The 23,840-nt window shown below is 39.0% G+C and overlaps 1 protein-coding gene across 6 annotated transcripts in view; it reads left to right on the forward strand.

Moving 5' to 3' along the window:
* Positions 1-23,840, forward strand: part of LOC138911529 (lachesin-like) — a 202,912-nt gene that overhangs the window by 170,193 nt on the left and 8,879 nt on the right. For 5 of the 6 annotated variants that reach the window (XM_070210854.1, XM_070210855.1, XM_070210857.1 and 2 more), the window contains 2 exons: positions 9,039-9,245; positions 21,139-21,290. In XM_070210854.1, the coding sequence (XP_070066955.1) occupies positions 9,039-9,245; positions 21,139-21,290 (359 nt within the window). The remainder of the gene's footprint in view (positions 1-9,038; positions 9,246-21,138; positions 21,291-23,840) is intronic. The other variant, XM_070210858.1, reaches the window with a different exon arrangement.

A 23,840-nucleotide genomic window follows, 5' to 3' on the forward strand; every position in this document is an offset into this window, starting at 1 on the left:
CAATCAGCTGTGTTTTATTGTGACGAAAATAATCGGCAAAATTCGTAATGAAACGTCTTTAATAGTTATGAAGTTCAACAAATCTATGAGCACTGTCTCCGTCCTTAGGGACTGGGTATTTCCTAAAAACATCATATATGGTGTCGTCGAGGAGAGTGACTTCCTTCATGAAGAATGAGCACTTATCTGAAAGCAATTTGATATTATTTTTTCTGCATAGTTCGAAAACATTTATAAGATTTTTGGTCATTTGCTTTTTAGAATATGCAATAACAATTAAGTCAGGCATGTGAGGGAATGCTTGAGATGACTATCGTGTAAAACGATAAGAGCCATTACTCTTAGAAGAATAAGTTATATTTCTTGAATTGTCTTCAAGTTCTATCTGATGGAATCCAGACATTAGATCTAGACGCGATAAATATTTTGCTCAGCCTTATTGATCAAGAACATCATCTATTCTTGGAACTGGAAATTTATGTGCTACCTACATGCAATGCTATATTCGTGCGGCACAAAGGAAAAGTTTTGTTAGTTTTACATACGATTGACTTACAAGGTGTTCGTTGTATAAATCTATGTAAATCGTATGGTTTTAGCATACAGTCTAAAGATGCTACAACTTAAGGGTGAAAATTTAAATTAATTCGCTTTTCTGCAGACCTTTTACGTCACTTCGCACTAGAATGGTTTTCTTAAATCCTTGATACGCTTTTGGCAGCGTTGTCGGTCTTCCTCATTGGTGTGGGTTTCTTTGCTTGAAAAGTTTCCTTATGCATCCACCACGCTTTTTCCTTTTGGGTAGTCTCTTCTGTTGCCTTGCCTTTTACTCAGCTAGTGTGAGGGGCGGGGTCTATTGTTTGGATACACCTCTAAAGCCTATGTCTTTACTCAACAGGAGCATTATCTCGAGGTTGACGACATCCACTTTGTTGGTTTAAAGTTGTTCTTTTTTTTCTGCTGCAGTTTTCCAGCGCCTATGGGCTCAGGCTGTGCGGTTTCGCACAGGTCAATTCCATTCTGCTGCTCGAAACTATTGTTTATTGCAACGTTGATTTTATTTATTTAATTTAATTTTTATTTTTTGTTGTTAATTGTATTAAATCAAAAGTAGCAAACATTTTTATTGCAACATAGTTAGCCTAGGTGATATTTCGTCAAGACTGGTTGGGTAATCAGGCTTTATCGTGGACAAACGTCAAAGGCGACTTCTTTTAGTCGGTAGGCTCTGGGGCGTCATGCGTCCAGTTTGGAGGAGGTCCTTAAAGAATATTCTCTTGAGCATCCTGACTACACACTACCCAACGCTGCAAGCGTTCGTTGTATCGGTTGGCGAATGCTTCGTCTTGGCTGTCTATACAGTCAATTTTAAAGGGTCTCAGTGCAAGGTAGAATTTCTTAAGAACCAGTCGGCACCGATCATTCGACGCAAGGCCGAGTATTGGAGTTTTTGAATCCGTTTTCGATTTGTCCGAGATGCAAAGCACAAAACCTGGATATAGTATTTCCAAGTTGGCGCCAGCACGACGTTGCAAATTGCCCGTTTGCAGCGAAGTGGCAATAGGCTGTTGGGGCTTATCAGCCTGTTGGCCTTGGCCATCTTCAAGCGACTATTTAGCTATTACCCAGCGAACTGCGTTGCCAGAAACGCCAGCAACGGAGCGATTACTACTACACTTTTTCATGTGTACGCAGCGTTAAAAGCTGCACTTAGAAAGAGAGAAAGAGAATTTCGCAGACGGCTTGCGTAGGAAACGCTGACGGTGCGATGTTACGCAGACATATTACATATGCACTCGAAGTGTGCTTCATAATTCTTTATGTAAAGACTGCGTTAAAGTGTTTCAGTGTGACTCTCTATATGTGCGCATATCACACTATCAACTGCATTGCAATTGCGATTAAACTGTTTCTCTGCTGCTATTTTAACTCGTTGTTTTCTCAATAAGATTTAATTATTGGCGTGGCTGTTGATAAGCAGCGGCGGCGGGTTGTGGAGCGGTCTGTTGCGAGTTCGGGCCCTAGGGAAAAAACAACTACTTTTTTTGCCGTAAAGTCAGCAGCAAGTAATGTGGTCAATTACGGGTTAAAACCCTGCCAAGGGAACCTTTCTTTTTTATACCCTGCATCCATTGAAAATATGTAAAAAGGTATATTGTACGTCTGTCCGTATGTATACGGTATAAATGAGGCAAATAAACCAATAATTGCTACATATTGATGTAAGCCACAATTTAAATGCAATTGACTTTTTGATAATGAAAGAATAGTTTAGAGTGCAAGAAGATGTAGAAAATTTCACCATGATCGCTTAAGACACAGAAGTTATTAAATAAAACATGTTTTTACTGGCCTCGAGTTTGCGGAAGCTAGCGCGAATTCCAAGAATTTCTGTATACATGTACACACAAAAATTAATGCGTGCCTACTTCGAATTCTATCAGCATCATTGCAATTTCGATTTTATTGTTTTCTGTGATGCTACGGTCAGCCGCGAATGACGTGGCTGTTGAAGCTGTAATGCGGTTAGTTGTGAGCTCGAACCCTGCCAATGGACGTTTCTTTCAAATTTATCTTTATTAATACAATTGAGCGTGTAGCTCGAGCAGCATTTGGTGTTGGACTAAGAGGGTTCAGGGTATCCCCTAGTCGATTTGTCCTTCAGTATGTATAAAGGCAAGGATCTCAGTACCTATAAGAGCCAGAAAGAAATTTGGAATGTAGTTCCTTCTAGTCCCGACCCAGTACGAGCTAAATTTCGATATTGGATATATTGTCTTTGCTTTGACTATGAGTCTGATATACGTATATGAAAAAGCGCATCAACATTGGACCGCTATATCATATAGCTTCCATCGATCGAAAATTAAGTTGTTGAATGAAAAACGTTTTGTTTTTCCCTATATATTTTTACCAAACTCGGCATTTGGAAAACTACTATACTCCCTACATTTATGTTAAACCTTTTTCATATCAATCGATATTTAGAATGATCGGTCAAAAAATATGTTATTGTATAAATTAAGTCTTCCGTCGTAACTTCGTTGTCTGGCGACGATGTGTGGTTGGTCGGACGGTAGTGACTTCTTCTCTTTGTGAGGTGGTGATGAATTCAACAGGTGATTCTTCTCCTTGTGAGGCTGTGATGAATCCAACAATACCCTAAGCCTCAATGCATCACGCCATCAAAGCATGGTCGGCAAGCCGACTCAGCATTCCATGCAGTGTCAGCTTACCGCTGCTGGCCGTTCTTAGCGCAGAGCGCTGAACTCAGTTCTGGCGCGTCAGCATTGTTAATACGAAGCTACTTAGTTGCTAGGGCAATATATTTATGCTAAGTTGTTAACTACCCCCCCTCAGGATGATGGCCGTCCTCGGGCATGTCGTATTTGTCAATCGCCTTCTGCATCTGCATGGAGGCTCGTCTTTTCCTTAGCACCAGAAAAAGGAAGAATGAGCCAATTAGTCCGACATTCAGGACCGCACCAATCGCGAACCAGAATTTAGGCGAGCCAGCCGCAACTACCTCCTCCTTGAAATCTCGAATTGATAGCAAGTTGTTGATGTTCATACGATGCAGGAGTGGTATGCTTAGTGCCGGGTCATGTCCGATGATGCTTAGGAGCGGTGACCTCACGATGCCAGGCTGCTTGCTTAGTGATTTGCGCAGGTTTGCAAATTCTGTGCCATTGATAGTTGCAGACCGTTCGAAAGTTATCAGGAAGGTTCCTGAGACGGTTACCTCTGCGTCATCATCTGTTCGGACGCGCGCTGTCGCTTCGTTGATAACCACGACGCCGTCATCCACAGGCGTTATCGCTTTCAGGTGGCTAGGTTGAGTGTGGCAGTTGGCGATGTTTCCCGCGTGAAGGGAGCTAGCACAGGTTTCGCGCCGTGCTCGTTCGCAGAAGGTGTTATGCGTAGTTACGGTGCATCCTGTAACTGCAAAGGTATGGTTTGTTGGTGTGAAACGGGGTAGACGGAGACCTTTGGCACCTAAACTCAACTTTAGGGTAGGCTATTAATATGTGGATAATATTCTCGGACTGAAGGACCTTGATCTTAGAAGCTTCTATTAAGCTCACTATTGGGGTATCTTGTTCGATAAGTGATTTCAGATCGGTATGATCAAGGATTGTAGGATTTACTATGTTTGCTTTTGCCAACGTTATGGTGAGTATTAAATTTTGAATTTCTGTGTTCAGTATTCTATTTCTTGCCAACAGTGTCTCGAATAAATGAGTAGTGTCAACCAAATCGCCTTTGCGGGAACTGATAATTTTATTGATAGTGTCCGTTAGTCTGTTTATTTGTTTTTGAGTTTCGGAGTTTATTAGTATCTGTTTGGAGTTAGCCTCCACCAACTGCGTCTCTGTAACGCGGATCCTTAAAAAATCTGAAGCATCAGGGGTGCCAGCAACAACCTTCAAGGCAGTGCCTAAGAAATCGAGGCTTCGTGCAAATCTGTGATGCACTTGAAGAACGGACAACAATGTTCTAAGGTGATCTGTATCTACGTCTAGTAGTTTGCGCATATGCGACTGTGGAAAGGAATCGGACAGTCTTTCCGTCTCGTCTATCATACTAACAAATTCGGAAATGGTACTTGAGTGCCTCAAGTAGCTACGTTGATCGAACACCAGTACTTCCCCGTCTAAGACCGGAATGTAGTTGGCATGCGAGAAGTCGGTGATCCGAGCATTTACCGCTGCTAGTGCCACAAGCAAAGTGAATGCAAACCTGAAATGGGCGAACAATATAAGACGATGTTCTAACTCTAAGTTGGCTTACTAGCTAATTGTGGAGGGAAACTTATTTCAGGCTGTCCTTATGGACCACCCTCCCCTTAATGAGGACAGACGTTCCCAGGTCTGCTTCGACCTTTTGTTCTGAGCATAAGGGAGTTAACTTGTTCCCTAGCCTCTTGTTGTTCTTCTGGAACACCTTTTCTCCTACCTACCATTGTACCTTTTGATATTGTCTTGCTGTGCCTTAATTAGCCTGTCTTTGACGTTCTCGCTACGATCATAAGCTGCGGCATGGACGACCTCCATTGGTTTCTCGCGGGTTACTGAGTGCAAACTTTTGTTGTACTCTATCGTAGCCTTTAAGATTAATTCTGTAGTGTCGCTGATTTTCTTGTCTAACTTAAGGCATCTCGCAATTTCGGTCAGGGTGCTATGAAAGCGCTCCACCTGGCCGTTTGAGGTGCTGTGAAGCGGAGCCGCAATCACAATGCAAATGCCGTAGGCGTTTCGGAGCATCGAAGTGATGGTCTCGGAATTGAAGGCCGCCTCGTTATCGCAATAAATTGTCTTGGTTGCGGGGAAAAGGTTAACAATTTGCAGTAGAGGGCTTGTGACATCGATTATCGTTCTGGATAGTATCGGTTGGACGACTGCAAATTTGGAGAATTTGTCTATGCAGGTCAAGAACTGTTTCTTGTTTGTCGAGAAAATGTCAATATGCAACATTTCGCCAGTATAACTTGGTATAGGCGTTTCCCCGAGTTCTTGTTTCTTCGGGTGCCTATCGTACTTGGCTTTAGTGCAGACCCTGCAGTTTGCAACCACTTCTTTGGCCAAACTGGCCATATTGGGAAAATAATAGTCACGAAGTACTTGTTTAATGTTTTCCTGAGCTGCTCTGTGCGCTCGATTGTGCTCGGCAGTGATGATTTCTAACTGCTCGTTTTTGTCCGTTATATCTTGCACAAGATTTTTGCAATGCCAGAATTGGGTGGCAGAAAAATGCAAGATCAGGTCGTGTTGGAAACTTGCCAACGTGGGAAGATCGCAATGTGTTGCATTAACGACTCCAGAATTCACAACTTCTTTGAGAGTTTTGAGAATTGTGTTCTTGTCAGTGTAACTGATCAAGTGGCGTGCTTTGCTGCGAAACAGCAACAAGTTTCGCTTTAGCGGAAAACGCGATTCCTCTAGGACAATCTGGTTCCTAAAGCAATTCACAGGTTTGTCTGTTGTCTCGACCGTGTAGGTCAGGGAAAGTTCGCTGTGAACGGTTGCAGCGTCCGAACGGGGCCTATCTTGCAAAGCATTAATGTCTTGCCTTGAAAGGGCGTCCGCCACCAGATTCTCTTTGCCCGGTTTATAAAACATTTTGGCATTGTGCTGGTCAATGTAAGATTTCCATCTTTTAATCTTGGAATTCGTGTTCTTGTCCGTCACAGCGAACGTGAGCGGCTAGTGGTCCGTGAAAATGTTAATTTCCCTAGAACCGTACAGAAAGTTCTGCAGTCTGCCTAAAGCCCACACAATGGCCAGCAATTCTCTTTTGTTAGTGGCATAGTTTTGTTCGGCCTGTTTTAAGGCGCGAGAAATCATTGTTATTGGCCTATTGCCTTGGGAAAGAACCGCGCTAACTCCACTGGCCGAAGCATCAGTGGTTAAATCGAACGGTGTCTGGAAGTCTGGATACATTAACATGACATCTTCTGATGCCAAAATACTCCGCAGACGGTGAAATACATCGCGTTGAACTTCATTAAATTCAACAGGGATTTTCTTTGATACGTGCCTACTAACTGAACCATTTTCCCCTTTGAATATGTCCGATATCGGACGCGCTATAGCGGCAGAGTCCTTAATAAAGACCCTATAGTAGTTGGCTAACCCCAAGAAGGACCTAACGCTGTAGACACTCTTTGGTTCAGGGAATTCCTGAATGGCTTTAAGATTTTTGGGATCGGAAGTTGCTCCGTTTTTGGTTACAATGAAACTGATTTTGTTGTTGCGCTAAAGCTTGCCTGATGGCACCCTCAATGAGAGTCTGAACTTGAGCCGGCTCCATTTCTTCAGTTACAACGGTATCTGCAGGAGTAGGATCTACTGAGCAATTGATTTCCCCCTCCCAGCTATCGTCACTATTATATTCAACTTTTACCTCCCTATAATTCCGTTTAAGGTATGCAGTGCTTTATTGACAAGGAACGCTGGTAAAAGTGTGCAACAATTTTTAGTAAAAGTATGCAACAATTTTATAAAAGTATGCAATGATTTAAAGGAATGAAGTGCTGGCAAAAGAAATCAGCAATATTTACTTTACTTTACACTTTTTTTTTTTTTTTTTTTTTTTTTATATAAATCACACGTATCGGTACGTGGCGTTCGTGAATAATTTCTTCAAAACTGAAATCACTTATGAACTTACATGGTATGGGTTCCTATTTATTGGTTGGGCGCCAATTAAGTCTTCCGTCGTAACTTCGTTGTCTGGCGACGAAGTGTGGTTGGTCGGACGGTAGTGACTTCTTCTCTTTGTGAGGTGGTGATGAATTCAACAGGTGATTCTTCTCCTTGTGAGGTGGTGATGAATCCAACAGGTGATTCTCATCCTTGTGAGGTGGTGATGAGTCCAACAGGTAACTATTAGAACGATGTGATTAGGTTGCCCGTCTTGGACGTGGTCAACTATGATTGATAACACAAATAATGTTTATTGACGGCAATGCCGGAGTTTAATCAATCACTCGTCTTATAATGTTGCGATCTAGATTGAGACTAAAGACTACAGAAATGTTCAAGCTTAAGTTTGCCCTGTGAAGCCAATGCATCACGCCATACGCTAGAATCGGCATGCCGACTCAGCATTCTTGCGCAAGCAGCACGGGTGTCCGTTTTCAGTTGCTGTGCGCAGAACTCTTGGCAGCGGGTCAGCATTGTTTACAAGAATACTACTCTGTTGCTGAGGGCAACCAAATACTTATGATTGTGTATTGCGTACTTAGAAATAGCAATGTATGACCGTGAGAGTTTATCTTATATGTTTAGTTGTTAACTTATAAACATATTTTTTATTTAGCTCAGTCAACTGTCTCACACATATCTGAAAATGTTACATTTTGAAAAATGTGTGAAAGGCGCCCTGTGCGTTTCTCCATAAGAAAACACATTTCACATATTTTTCAAAAAAGGCACATTTTGAAAAATGTGTAAATTCGCATCGCATTTCGTGTTTTTTTTTGCGTTGATTAATCGATATTTCTATCGATGTTGTGAAAAATGGTAAAGTATCATAACCATAAACAGCTGATATATCAACGAAGGCAAGCGGCAACTTAAAACAAGAAATTTAGTATTAAATTAATCCCACATCCCTAAAATGGAGCCCTTACTTCGCGAGCGCAATTTCTGAGTTTTGGAAGAAAACCCTCACGGCGCTTATGTAAATTAAAAAAACTCGATCAGCTGTTTGTTTTAAAAAGCGGTACTTTTGCCACACAAAAGTTACTGCCAACCGGTGAAACACCAATATGTGAAATTTGAATATGTGACATTTCTTAAATTAGTGGACTTAGGCTATTATCATGCTTCTCATATATATATATTATCCTATTATCGTCGGACCACTATATCATAGCTGCCATAGGAACGATCGGTCGAAAACTAGGTTCTTGTATAAAAAACTTTTTTGTTTATCAAGATATATTGAGCAAACTCGACATTAGCTATTTCCCATGTGTTTCTCAGATACAAGCACAGCATTATGAGTATTATGATACTGGGTCTACAATTGTATTAAATCTTCGGCGTGCCCAAGATAACCCTACTTTTTCGTTATATGGTATTACCTCTTTGCTATAGTATCTCATGTATGGTATGTTGTGGTGCGACCGCATGTAAATGAGTTTGCACTTGAATAATTTTATTGCATTAATCATTCGTTTATCATTAGTTATGTAGTCGTGATGGTAGCTGTCCCTCCTTATGGGCGGTCGGCTTAGTAAGCAAGTAATACGGTCAGTTGCGAGTTCGAACCCTACCAAGGGAACTTTTTTTTTTCGTAATTTATTTGGTGTTGGCATAAGAGGGTTCAATGTATTCCCTTGTTGGGAGCTCCCGATTAGAACCTCTTACTTGTTAATATATCAATTGTCCACAATGAAAATATGTATAATTGCAATAGAATATTTCAATGTGCATGCATAAATTTATTAAACTAGATATAACTTACACCTCGCAAATAAATTACTGAGCGTAAGCTTCTTATATATTATAGTAATTTCTTTATATACCTAGGTTATCCAACACCAACGATTACATGGTATCGGGATGAAGTTGAAATACTGAGCGGCACTACCAGTTTATCAGGAGGAAAAATTCTTCAAAATGAAATTGAACTTGGACCTCTTAGACGGAGTGACCTCAATTCCAAACTTGTTTGCAGGGCAGTGAACCATCCCCGAGCTTCTGTAGTAGAGGCTGTAGTTCAGGTTGACATGAATTGTAAGTTGATAACATATTGTCGCGTGACGTAATTAATTTGGGTTATCACATTAAATTATATATGTTTAATTACATTATTCAACTGGCTTAGGTGCACAACCGCAGTGTTTGCTACTTTGCACACCGTTTTTGTTGAAATAAATTCAAATTGCCTAGAACAGTGCGTTAAAAGTGTAGTTCATCTAGATGTCGGATGGCTGACCTTAATAATTTTGTTACAAATCAGCGAATATCGAATAAGAAACATATGGTATTTCTTAGTTGAACGCTATAAAATTGAGTACTTTTACTTTTATTACCCTGAACCCATTAAAAATGGGTAAAAGTGGAATAATGCAATTGTGCAAATGTATGTAATAGGCAGAAGAAAGCATCTCTGCCCCATAAAGTATATATAATCTTGATTACCATCAATGTAGTTTGTAAGATAGTATATATATCAAGTATGTTTCAGTTTATATTTCGCACAAATTTAAACAACAATTTTAATAACTTTCATCAATATATTTTAAGAAACACAAATTATTAGAGAAAACGTGTTTTGGCTGGCTTCGTGTTTGTGGCATCTAATACGAATGCAAGAATTTCTCTGTGCACTAACACAGACACATTCATTTGTGCAGTAAATGGGAGTAGAAGAGGACTGAAGAGCGTGCGAAGCACGAATGTAGGTCTCAAAAATTTGTTAAGAGAAATTACGAGCCTAATGAAAAATTAAGTTCCGGAAGTTCCGGAAGGTGAACACCTATGATTCGCTGCTAAGAAATGAGCATTTAAGAGGACATAGTTGTCACTGTTATTTACTGCAACTGCCTAATTAAAAGTATGTATAAGTTGTGATATCGATTATCAGCCTCAACTTAAGTTTAAAAGTTCGACTCAATAAAGAATTTTTAGCTGCCAGAAGAAAAAGGTTGTGACGCAGGCTCACAATAAAATTATTACCACTAAGAAACCTAAAAACAAGTAAGAGGTTCTAGTCGGGAGCACCCGACTAGGGGATACCCTGAACCCTCTTATTCCAGTACCAAATAAATTAATAAAAAAACGTTATTATTTACCAAAATTGCCCAAAAAACAGGATATCGATATCAATTTTTATCGTGTGCTTGGAAACGGAGTAAGTTATCGATTATCGGAAACAAACTCGATCTACGCGGGAACTAGGAGCACCTACATCTAAAATTTCAAGTCTGGCTTTTATAGGTTCTGAGATCCTTGCGTTCATACATACGAACTGACGGACGGACGGACAGACAGACGGACATGGCTAGATTGACGCGGCTATTGGTGCTGATCAAGAATATATATACTTTATGGGGTCGGAGATGCTTCCTTCTGCCTGTTACATACATTTGGATTTTGCACAAATACAATATACCCTTATACCCATTTTTATAGGGCTCAGGGTATAAAAAATGCAGTTGATTCTAGTCGAGAGCTCTCAACTAGGGGATACCATGAACCCTCTTCTTCCAACATCAAATACATATATATATTCTATTTTAGAAGCTATATGTCTAGTTTGATGGCTTTAGCTCTTATTATTTACCAAAATTGCTCAAAAACAGGATATCGATATCGATTTTTATCGATTGCTTGGAAACGGAGTAAGTTATCGATTATCGGAAACAATCTCGATCTGCGCAGGCACTAGAAGTCTCTAGCTCTTAGAGGTTCTGAGATCGTTGCGTTCATACATACGGACAGACGGACAGACAGACAGACAGTCAGACGGATATGGCTAGATCGACTCGGCTATTTATGCTGATTAAGAATATATATACCGAATATATATATATATAGTGATCGGATCTCGTACCCGATGCTTCCTTTTACCTGTTATATACAATTGCATTTTGCACAGGGTATAAAAAATATTTATTAACTTTTTTCATATAAATACGAATTTGCATCTGCCATACACTTAATGCAAAATTGAAATAGGGCTGCCATTCTGCATTCTGCATTTATTGATTTGTTAAATGAGTTACTAAAATAAATTCTTAAGAATCTTATATATTTGTTTTCCATAGCAGACATTTTATTTGGACATCCTGATTTTAGATGATCCTCTGATCCGCACGCATAAAAAGATCATGGCTCTCGTTTAAACTTTAAACAGTCTATGGCCCAGTGGCCCTTGACATTGCAATTGGAGCAACGTTGTTTCTTGTCCGCCTGTGCTTCCTGTGCATTGCTTCGTGCTCTTTTAATTGGCAGATTTATAATTGCAAACGAACGTAAAATTTTAACCGGATTGATAAAACGATGCATACCAGCTTGAATTCGCCAGTTTTCGCAAGGTATGCATCGACTAATGCCTCCATTAGCTCCGCTATTTCAATATTGATGTCCTGTGCCAACATGTTTTTCTCGCTAAAGTATGTGGCGATAACTTCACCTGGTTTCCAATACCGACCCCCAAACTGTGTAGTTCCGACTTCGAAAACCCTCCACCGAACGCCAAAACTAATTGATTTAGCATCTGGTCAATCGGAGCAATGATGCGCATAGTGTGCATGCAACCACTTCAAAGTACCACCCTTTAATTGGCTAATACAACACAAGTACTATTGCTACTTATTTAGCCAGCAGGTTTTGGCTACATTGCAGAGTTGCATTGGTAAATGGGTATTTACGCACCTCACTCTCTTCAGTAAATGCTAACATGATTTCCTTGGCTAAATTCATCGCTCCAGTTTGAATACAGGCATTTAGGGCGTCTCCGATAGCGTTCTTTATCTTCAAGCTGCAAAAAATCGCCAACTTTACTTTCCTGCTCCCCCCGTCGCTCCCGTAGATTTAACGGTTGTTGTTCATCGTTACTTGAATTTTCGAGACGCATCGATTTCTGCTGCTGTTGCATTGTGATTTTCAGCGCATTTTGGGCCTCAATTGTCTACTCCTGATTTATTTGTATTCCAAGTTCCTTTGCAGCAACGTCTCACAAATCCACTGGTACTTGATTTAGTCTCGCTATCAGACCCTACTTCATCAGCTACACTCTGCAGGCAAATTTAATAATGCCAACCAATTTTTTAATGCTGTTATTGACACGTCCCATATATATTTATTTTTCCATTTCTTGAGTTTATCCCACTTCTGACATTGTAGAAGTATTTAATTATTTATTGAACTTATTGCTGGTTTGTCTATATTTTATTAAAACGTCTTCTTTCTTATAGCACTGTAGACAGACTGCCTCACAATCTCTAAGCAGCTTAGCTTTTTATCGATATAACACTGATTTCCTCATACTTATACTTTGCGACACTTTGATAACATAGCTAGGGCTACCAATGATGATCTTATCCTATTACTATAAGGGCTTGAATGCCGCGACGCGCCAAATAGTTGTTGGTTGTGTGTCTCAACTCACACATTTTGGTGAAAATCTGCATGTATGTGTGTCTCCCATTCAAGGGAAGTACATATATGAATTTAACAAGAGTGCAACGTTCTGTTGAAAGATTAATGTGTGCGATCGTTGCGTACAATAACTTAGTGCATATGTAAATATGTCGAAGTCTGCGAATTATTCTCCATTCTATAAGGCTTCAGAGCGCAGCGTGTTTCGATGGGTACGCTAGGCGTCTCCAACAGAACTAAAAGTTTTTCCTTTTCCCTTTGTATCCCATCGAACCACACTCGGCGACATTGTCGCTTCGCACTGACAGTTTCAAGCAAAGCGACAATTATGCTTTTAGAAAAGTCGCAACCTACAACCTCTTTTGCCATTTCCAATCATTGTGAACTACCAAATATACTGACATGACGTGCAACCAGACAGACATTCCTCATGCGCTGACACGGCCATTATAACTCTAAAACGACCTCTTGTACAAAGGACCATAATTCATAAAGACTTATCATTTTAACAATTTTACAATCCTCAAATCATACTTTAACATAATCTTCACCTTTCTGTTTAGATTATTTTTTTTATAATTTTGCAGAGGGTATAATATTTTTGTCGTGAGATGTGTAACGCATAGTAGGAGACATCTCCGACCCCAAAAAGTATATATATTCTTGATCAGCATCAACAGCCAAGTCGATATAGCCATGTCCGTCTGTCCGTCTGTCTGTTTCTATGCGAACTAGTCCCTCAGTTTTAAAACTATCTTTTTGCAGAAGTACCTTTTTCTGTTGCACGCAACACATATGTCAAAACCAACTGGATCGGACCACTATAACATATAGCTGCCGTAGGAATGATCGGTGTTAAATTAAATTATTGTATGAAAAAAAATTTTGTTTATCAAGATATCCCTTCATTTTTGCAACATTTTATGAACATTGGACTTAGGAACGATCGGTCGAAAACTAGGTAGTTGATTAAAAACCTTTTTTGTTTATCAAGATATGTATATCTTGACCGAACTCGGCATTAACTACTTATTCTGAAAAGGTTGGTTATGCAAGAGTATTAGATCTTCAGCGTGCCGAAGATAGCCTTCCTTTTTAAGTCAATCAAAATGGTTTCTTTATCAGCCCCTAAGGCAGCAGAGCTGTCTCTTTCGACAGCTTCACCCTCTCTGGTGTTCTCTTAACTGTCTCATACAACAGTATCATCGGTCATTGTAGATTTTTTTATCTTTTTATCTTACTTTTTTTTGTTTCTATATGCTTTTGCTGCCCAGCAACGATAACATGGGGCGGATCCATACAGGTCTTTCAAGCTATGACCCGTGCCACAATATCACCCGCTTCAGCACGCCATGATCGAGCACTTATGCATGGCGTGGCTATTGTGGTGCGGTCTTAGACATCATGTATGAGCCCAACCGCAACCACAGTGTCATGACAAATGTCTTCAACATTGTCACACTCACAATCTCTCAAGTCTACTACAATTTCATTCTTCATTCATTTTTTGTAATAATACAAGTTCTCCTTGTTTTATCAATCCTCGTTTAATTATATGCTACCGTAGTTGAAACATTTTTACTGTACACCTTCCCTGATCCACTATTATTATTGGTATGCAAAAAAAAGATACAGCCGAAGTCATCGGCAAGAAAATTTCCTTTTAATTTATACATAATATTAAAAATATCAGAATAATTACATTGTTTAGCCACACGCTAATTGCTAGAAAATTATTGCCAAATTAATTCGCTGCCCAACAAATAGTGGGGAAAATGTTTAATTGCCATGGCAACAGCAAGAGTCTCCAATTCATATAAATGGTATCGTGACTCAACAGGTGAAACAGCCTTACTGATAGATACTTAGATTAAATGAAAATCCAGCTTTGTGAGAACGTCAAGAGTAATCTTTAACCTTTCCAAGGCCTCACCCTTCGTTGGAGCTACTATCAGTACGTTATCCATATACACAACCACAAATTTATTTGCAAGATCTCCGAGGCCTTACATCGCTGTACGTTGGAAAACTGAAGACGTGTTTTGGAGCCCAAACGGCAGGCATCAAAATTCATACTGGCCATCTGGGATGACAAAAGCTGTACACTCTATCGAATCTTCATGCAGAGGAATTGGATAATACCAGCTCGCCATGTCTAAACATGAAAAAAAAATACATTGCTCCGTCCAGTCTTGCTATTTGATCCGATGTCATGTACAATGGGTATCTATCAGAAACTGTGTTTGAATTTAGTTCGCGATAGTCAACACACAGGCGATGGGAACCATCTTTTTTATTAGGCAGCATAAGGTGAGCAACTAGGTTTTATGACATAACATTCTGTTCGTTCAGTAATCTTGTCTCGTATCAATTCTCTTTCATTTGGGCTAAGTCTTTATGCTCATCATCGAACAATCGATCTTGGGTATATTAATTTTATTTTCATTTCACCCACACTAACTTTAGAATGCGGAATCCCCTTTATAAAAGATTTTGAATATGTTTTTACTAGACTGCTCAATTTATCTTTCTCTTTCTTTCTCTTCTTTCTCTTCCCCAACAAGATCAGTGTTCAGATCATTAAATTGCTCATAGATTTAAAAAATCCCGTTGGATAGTAATTCTCGACCAATAACGATATCGTTTCTCAAATCTTTGTTGTCTTAAACATGAAAAAATATTTCGATACAAAAAATGTTTATTAAACGTTATTGCGTATTTACAATGTACTACAAACGCTTTTAATTGCCAATAATCATCACTACAATATTAATTCTTTTACCAACTAATTTATGACATCTATTCTTTTAGTAATGAACATTTCGCTCCAGAGTCGAAAGAAGTTGTGATGTGCCATCTTTCCTTTAGGTTCCATTACATTGCAGAGCTCTACTCTTTTCATCTGATGCGAAACCTTGCCATTGTTCATTTTGGGATTCGCGCAACGTGTTGAAATATGTCCAAGCTCTCCACATATTAAGTAGGTTACATTAGATGATCCTTGATATTGCCTGTTTGTGATCCTGCCGTTACGTTCTATACCATGAGCAGAAGGATTTTGTTGCTGATTAGCTCTGCATTCGGCCATCTTGTGGCCCAATTTTCCACAAGAATGACATCTCATTGTTGAAAGCCTCTGACGTATTATGTCCGATGTATCTGTTTATCCGTGTAGGGCATTCTTTCTTTTGTTGAATGTGAATGCCTTTAGCTCCGTCTGCAATCCGCTTCTGGTGCGCACATTGGAATTAAAGGTCAAAGCCTGCAATCTGCTATCAGCATGAGCCAACCGAGCAAGCGTCACGGAAATTGCGATTTCTTCCACTTCCATATAATGGCATTAAGTTATAAGAGTCGCCTTCGCCTTTGTTTGCACTGAGTTTTTTATTTCTTCAAAATCTGTTTTAACTTTTCAGCGATCAAAACAGACGATGAGAAAAAAAGGGGTTTCATGCGCACTGCTGTGGTTTACTAGCTAACTTGTTGTTGCTTCTATTGATAAATAATCACGTTTCCCGCATATACACCCTGCGTAGCATAGTCATACCGAGACACTCAATACACTTGGCAAGGATGAGTTGCTAAAATTGTGGCGAATCACACGCAGCAAACTTCAGGGGCTGCAAGACGTACCTGCAATACTCCTTTCAGCAAAAAAAAATCAGCACAAGGCAGCACAAGGCCAGCCGAGCACAGAGCTTGCCCATCGTCTCGCAGAAGAAACACAGACAGCATTCCCAGTCAATTCCATCCAGTAGCTGACAGCAATCCCAACTCAGTCCTCGTAATCAGGTTGGAGCAACAGTTCGCGAGATTTGATAAAATTACATCTCTCGTAAAGACCCTACTTCAACCATCCAGGAGCAATGCTGATCGGATCGTCCTTGTCCCACCATCCACTTGAGTCGTCCTGCCACTGTCATATGCAAGCCGCTGTTATCGGATTCGGATCCGGCAAAGGCGACTTCAATCTCCCTTCTGTATACTGCCCTCCCGCTTTGAGAGTGACTAATGCACACTTTCAAACGCTTTTCGACCAGCTCGGCCCAAAATTCCTGGTAGGGGTAACTGGAACCCCCAACATCGCTGGTGGGGAAACTATTCTCTGCCATTGAAATCGAAGATAAAAGCCATTATAGAGTGCTCCCGCCGTGCTCAAACTTGGACGTCTACCGGACCTGCCTCGAGGACACCTTAGAGCTCAATGACGCAATAAACACGGCATGCGAACTGGAGAGCTACGTTGACCACCTGGCAGTAGAATTAACAGAAGCTGTCAGACGTGCAGTTCCACAAATTTCACCTCGCCCTCTTAACTTTTGTTATTTGTGTTTTTACTGTACTTAAAACGCATTCTAATTGTTTCTTCCTTGTTTTATATATACATAACTTTCTATTTGAAGTTAACTTAAGTAAATTTAAATTGATGACGAAAATTACCTTACATGTTGTTATTTTCTTTTTTGGCACAGAAACTAAAAATGTAGCGCAAACAAGCAAGCACCAGAAGCGCTCCGCCCTTACAATATTTCTATCAGTTTAAATAAATATTTTTTGTTTGTTTTCATGGCTCTGGGTGTCTGCTTTTGGATTTGAGAATATATTAGTCTTGCGCACACTTTGGGAATTGAATGAGTGTCTGAGCTCAATATCAGAGATAATTGCCACGTTTGCGTTCCAATTGGGGGACTTGGGTTTGTCGCGCGACAGTGCTTTTAATTTAGCCTGGCGGCTTTTGATTCGACGCTGTATGCCACGGCTTCGGCAGTGCCCTTGCTTACTGCCGTTGGCCGATTTTGGGTCCCTAAACTGCTTTCCTCGAAACTCATTTCAAAAAATTGTACACTCCAAATTGAACAACTCCCAACTAACTCATATTTCTCAGTTTCATTCCAGTGTCCTTTTGATTCTGCTATTGTTATTTACATCCACACGCAGCGCATGTAAGAGCTTATCAGTGGCTTACATGTTAATTTGTACTGTGGCTGCGCCTTTCTGCTTGGCTTATGTTCATTTTTTTAAGCATCGGCTTGCGGGTTTCTTTCCATTGTCCTGTCACGGTCACGGTTGTAGTTTTATGAGTATTCCTTATTAAATTCAAATAAGCTAAAGCTAGCATAGTCTGAAAAGGGAGAGCATATATAGTTGAATATTAGATATAATGGGGTTATTTAATTTTGATTCCGAGATTAATGATGGACATCCCCTCTCGAGGCCGACGGACATCCGCTGCCGAGTTTTCCGAGCACCACACCTATAAAATTACCCCCGACGAGCCATTGGGCAATCATCATATTTATTACCTAGCTCGCTGCAATTCCAGCATTTTGGTTTGACATTCGCTTTATAGAATTGATGGGGTTGGAGTATATACAGACTTTATGTGATATTTTTCTATTACCATATCGCTCTCAGACATAGGCTCTCTTAATGTATCAGCTATGTTTAGCATTGCGGCTAAAAAAATTGTGAAAGGATGCATTGCAAACTTGCTTACAATGTCGCAAAGCATTCTTGATAACGCGATGAGTGCGCTGGTCTTGATATCTTTCCTTAAAACGATTACATAGGGTGCACCATATTCACTGAGCCCCGATTGACTTGCCAATAGAAGCCTAAAGCAGAACCCGAAATAAAAGATTTGCGCATTGATATACTGCGAAGTTAAACTGTTCACCCTATAAATAAAATCTACAATATTTATATCCTTCACTGAGCCGCCAGATTTTAGGTAGCAGTTCGAAATCACACTTAAGATTCTATCGGATCGATTGACTGTGAAGTCACTTACATTGGCTTTATCAACAGAGTTTCTTTTTCTCGGAAAACTATCGCGCACATTATTTGAGTGCGGATGCATATTGGGTATATCATTTTCCCATTCAAGTTGAGGATCTCGGACTTCTCGACAGAATAAACTCAAATTTCCTAAACTCGCGCTAATATTATCTGTCACAGTCTCATTGATTGAAGATTTGAAACTTTTTAGGGATTTTGAAAAATTCGGATACATTTTTTCTTCTGACAAACCAATAGAATCGGAGGAGCCTCTGAAGCGACCATTTGTTGAGTATTTTGGTTCCAACGAACATTTAATACATTTGGTGTATTTCAAGAATATTCTCTCTTATTTCGACAGGTTTCGTTATTATCAGTCCAAGTTAAACATCACCTATGAAATTTGTGCTTGCATGTTGTTTTCGTGAACTCCGTTTCAACCCTCGTGTCATTGCAAATAGATCGCACCGTATCTATGGTCTCGACTCAGTCTTCAACGCTACGTCTAACACCCAGTTGATAAGCATTTTCAATAATTATAACGGAAATCAATCGGTCATTAATATGGCAGTTGCAACAATTATTATTAATAGGGGTTTTATCCTTTTAGCATAACACACAAAGCATGTTTGAAAGATACTGTAATTCACAAATTTCTAAATTGAAATTACATAAGGAATCAATATTTAATTGGGGTGTGCATGCACAGTCTCGATTTTCATAAGCCGATGTAGTAAGACTTTTAAAGTCATTATCTGGTATAGCACCGATGTCTTAGCAGTACTATACTGATGACTGCGTTGAGCGTTCAACGAGAGTATTCACAGACAACGTTTGCATACAATCCAACCTACATCTGAAATCCAGGAATTCCTAGGGCCATAGATTATATGATCAGAGGCTTATCAAAATTATAATGGATAGACGATGGTTTGAAAGGTAAGATTAAGAGCTTCTCGCGACAGCATACATAAAACCGTGAAATTCGCTTATATACAGCTTTTCTGTTTTACCCAGTTCTATCATTATTCTTAGGGCTATAAATGAATAGGCAAATATGACTATTCGTGCCTACATTGGGAGCCATTTGTTATGTAACGAACACAAGTAAGCTTTACAGAGCACATTCTGTCTAAAAAGGGGTCCGGCCTAGCGCAGGGCAAGCGGATGTATTGTTGTCCTCTTCCTGAAACAGTCGTTACTAAATAAAGTTTAAATAGAGAACGGGACAGGAATATATTAGCCCAAATATAAAATGAACTTGTAATTCAGAAGTTGAAGAAGAACTGATAGCCTTTGTCCACTGAACACATTTTTCACACATTTCTGAAAATGTCATATTTTAGCAAAATGTGTGAAATGCGCCCTGTGCGTTTCCCCATAAGAAAATAGATTTCACACATCTTTCAAAAAGGCACATGTGAAATATGTTAAAGTATCATAACCATAAACAGCTGATATATCAACGAAGGCAAGCGGAAACTTAAAACAAGAAATTTAATAATAACATAATCCTACAGTTTTTAGAAATTAAACATGGCGAAATGTCGAAAAGAGTACCTAAAATGGAGCCCTTACTTCGAGAGCGCAATTTTTGAGTTTTGGAAGAAAAACTTTACGGCGCTTATGTAAATTTAAGAAACTCGATCAGCTGCTTATTTAGAGAAGCGAAACTGTCGCCACTCACATGTTACTGCCAACCGGTGGAACACCAATATGTGACATTTGAAAATGTGACATTTCTTAAGCCAGTGGACAGAGGCTATAAGCTGTTAAAGAGCTTTTCTCTATACCCGCCCGGTCATGCAAAATAAAAAACCCTAAATAGGCATGTGGTGCTGGCTGCACTGAGCACTGATTTCGATTTTTATAATGTAATTCAAAAAATTACCTGGATCTCTGAACCTATAAAAGCGAGAGACTCGAAATTTAGCTGTAGGTCCTTTTAGTGCCCGCGAAGAACGAGTTTGTTTCCGATTTCGATACAAATCGATGTCGTACTTCTTTTGAACAAATTTGCTAGATAATAAGAGCTAGAGTCACCAAACTTGAAATGTAGCTTCTAGAATAGTATACGTATATCAAGTAAGTATAATACATTTAACAGCTATCAAACCTCCACGGTACTACCTCATAGATGTACATCAAATAAATAAACCAATTTATACTGCCCAACAATATAAGCCACAATTTAAATGCAATTGTCATTTTTATAATACGTCAATATTTTGTAGTACATTAAGATGTACTGCTAAAAATTTGATCAAGATCGGTTAGGAAACACAAACGTTATTTAAGAAAATGTGTTTTGGCTAGTCTCCTGTTCGTCAGCTGGCGCAAACTGCAAAAATTTCTGTATATACACATACATTCATGCGAGACTTCTTTAGTTTTATCAACAGCATTGCAATTGCGATTGTATTGTATTCTGTCCTGCTATTTTAATTCTTTTTTTTCTGATTAAGAATCAATTATTTGTATGGCTGTTGAGAAGAGGTAGCAGCAAACAGTGCGTTCTGCTGCGACCTCGAACCCTAATGAGGCAACTATTCTGTTTTTAAATTTATTTATATTACTTCATAACAAGCGAGCGCTTAGCTCGAGCTGCATTTGGTGTTGGGAGAAGAGGGTATCCACTAGTCGGGAGCTCCTGACTAGGGATATATTGCTATATAAGGTGGCAGAAAAAAATCTAAATAAAAGTAGAGTTGACGTGTTTTTGTTGGTATTAAATATATTTCAGTTGCCCCATTGAATATAAGATTGCTTGGCGCATATCAACCGTTGTCAGCTGGACGCAGATATGATCTTTTATGCCAAAGTGCTGGATCCAGGCCTCCTGCTGTTATAACATGGTGGCAAAATGGTGTTAGATTGGAAAAAACCACCGAAACAGTAAGTCATATTTATTCGTTATTTTTAAATTAGTTACAGCCTAGACACAGATAAGTATCACTAGGCTGTAACTTCTTTATCTAGAGAAACCGAAATACTATATTTATTTATTTTATTGTCTTGTAAATTAAAAAAAAAAATTTTAAGAATTTAAATATTTATATACTAGCTCGAAAAGTGCCAAATAATCAATAGATTATATATAAAGCAGGTGGGTATTGCCCAACCTCGTCCGTGGCCCGTATTAAATGAATTCTCTCAAATATCATTAAAAATGAGTTTGTTGCGGGTGACATTTGGACAAAACTTGTAACTTCTCCAATAAAGTTTAAGAATCGGATTTTCCACGAAGAAAGCTTGGATTCTGCGAAACGTGTGTAGCACATTTCAAATGATTTTTCGTATAGATCTTTGGAAATCAAATTGAACACGAAAAGTCAAAATCTTTGAACACCAATTCTACCAAAGCGGAACGTGTTTCACAAAAAGTGTGAAACGCCCCTTAAAATAATTTGAACAAATGAGTTTAAATGGCAAGGAAGAATCTTTCTTAGAACTGACCCCAAAAAATCTTTTAATCGCTTTTCTATCGAGGAATCATGGATTCTGCGAAAAGTGTGAAATGCGTCTCAAATGATTTTTTATATAGACCATTATAAAAGAACTGACCGAATTACTTGCTATCGACACTACTTAACAGCCACATCAGCAAAAAAATACTTTCCTGGGTAGGTCTCGAACTCGCGACAGACCGCACCACTTGCTATGCCTCTTCTCAGCAGCCACATCAATAATTAAGGACTTATGATAAAAATGGAACTAAAAGAACAATACAGAAAAAAATCGCAATTATCATGCTGTTAGAATGCGAAGCAGACGCGCATGAATGTGTGTGTGTACATGTATACAGAAATCCTTACATTAGCTAGCTGCCCCATCCAATTGCGTTGTAACATATAGCTTTGGTTTTTTTTTAATCGATCTTTATGAAATTTTCTACAGTATATCTAATTGTACCCATAGAATATTTGTGTATTCTAAAAAATTCAATTGCATTTATATTGTGGCTTAAATTGGTTGCCAATACAAGTTGGGTTATTAACTTGATTTATAGCTCTGTGGTGGTAGCGGGGAGGTGGCAAAAGATAAAAATTAAAGATACTTATCATATATATAATATTCTAGAAGCAATATATTATGTTTGGTGACTTTAGCTCTTAATATTTACCCAATTTGCTCAAAATCCAGGATATATATCGATTTTTATCGATTGCTTAAAAACAGAGTAAGGTGTCGATTATCGGAAACAACCTCAATCAATTTCGAGTCTCTAGCTCTTATAGACTCTGAGAGATAGACGGGCATGGCTAGATCGACTCGGCTATTGATGCTGGTCAAGAATATATATACTTTATGGGGTCGGAGATGCTTCCTTCTGCCTGTTACATACATTTTATTTTGCAAAACTACAATATACCCTTATACCCATTTTCAATGGGTTCAGGGTATAAAAATCGTTTAAGACGTGTTTCACAGTTTTGTTAAAATCAAAGTTTTCACGCTGCTTTAAACTTGCTTTCAAAGCTCTGAATAGGAACTTTAGGATTACCTGTTTTAGCGATTTGGGAATTTCTACCCGCAACAGTGGTAAATTGGCGGAAAAGATTTGCAAGTGGTTTGTGTTTGTTTAGCGTCCGACCAGGTCTTGAATAATTAATTTTATACGTGCCATGCGCTAGGCTTGGTCATACTCCTTTTGTAGAAATATATATAAAGTAAACACCATATACCTATATTTCTAAAGATTAAAGTAAATCGAATTAAACCATTTTAAGACAAACATAATTTTACATGTTTACACTCTTTGACGTGGAGGTTAAAACTGTCTGACCGTTCAATCGTCTGTTCAAATGATAGCAATTTTAAAATTTTGAACACAGGCTCTCCTAGTGCCCGCGCATTACAAATTTGTTTCCGAAAGCTGATAGCTTACCCCGTTTCGAAGTAATTGATACAAATAGATATCGAAATCCTGCTTTTTGAGAAAATCCCTTAGGTTTTTATAGCTAGAAACAGTGTATATATAATGTATCTTTCATTTTATCGCCACCTCCCCGATATCCGCACATAGCTAGAAATGAAGATTGTAAATCAACTTGTATAAGAAATAAGAACTACTGTTGAAAATTTCATCAACATTGGTTAAAAACAAAGAAGCTATAAAAGAAAGCTTGTTTTGTCTGGCCACTGGCAGCAAGCGCACACATATATTCATGCGCATCTTCTTTGAGTTCTATCAACAGCATTGGCATTTCAATTATATTGTGCTGCTATTTAATCTTTTTTTTTCTCATTAGGAGTCTATGTTTGGTGTGGCTGCTTTGTAGAGGCAGTTGCAAATGGTTTGGGTTGTTACGAGTTCGAACCCTACCGAGGAAACTATATTATACTTTAATTTATTTTTATTGCTGCTAAGCAAACGAGCGTTTGGTATTGATAGAAGAGGGTTCAGGGTATCCCCTAGTCGAGAACTCCCGACTAGGGCCTCTT

Source organism: Drosophila virilis, unplaced genomic scaffold, assembly GCF_030788295.1.
Source record: "Drosophila virilis strain 15010-1051.87 unplaced genomic scaffold, Dvir_AGI_RSII-ME tig00001317, whole genome shotgun sequence".
Taxonomy (NCBI): Eukaryota; Metazoa; Arthropoda; class Insecta; order Diptera; family Drosophilidae; genus Drosophila; species Drosophila virilis.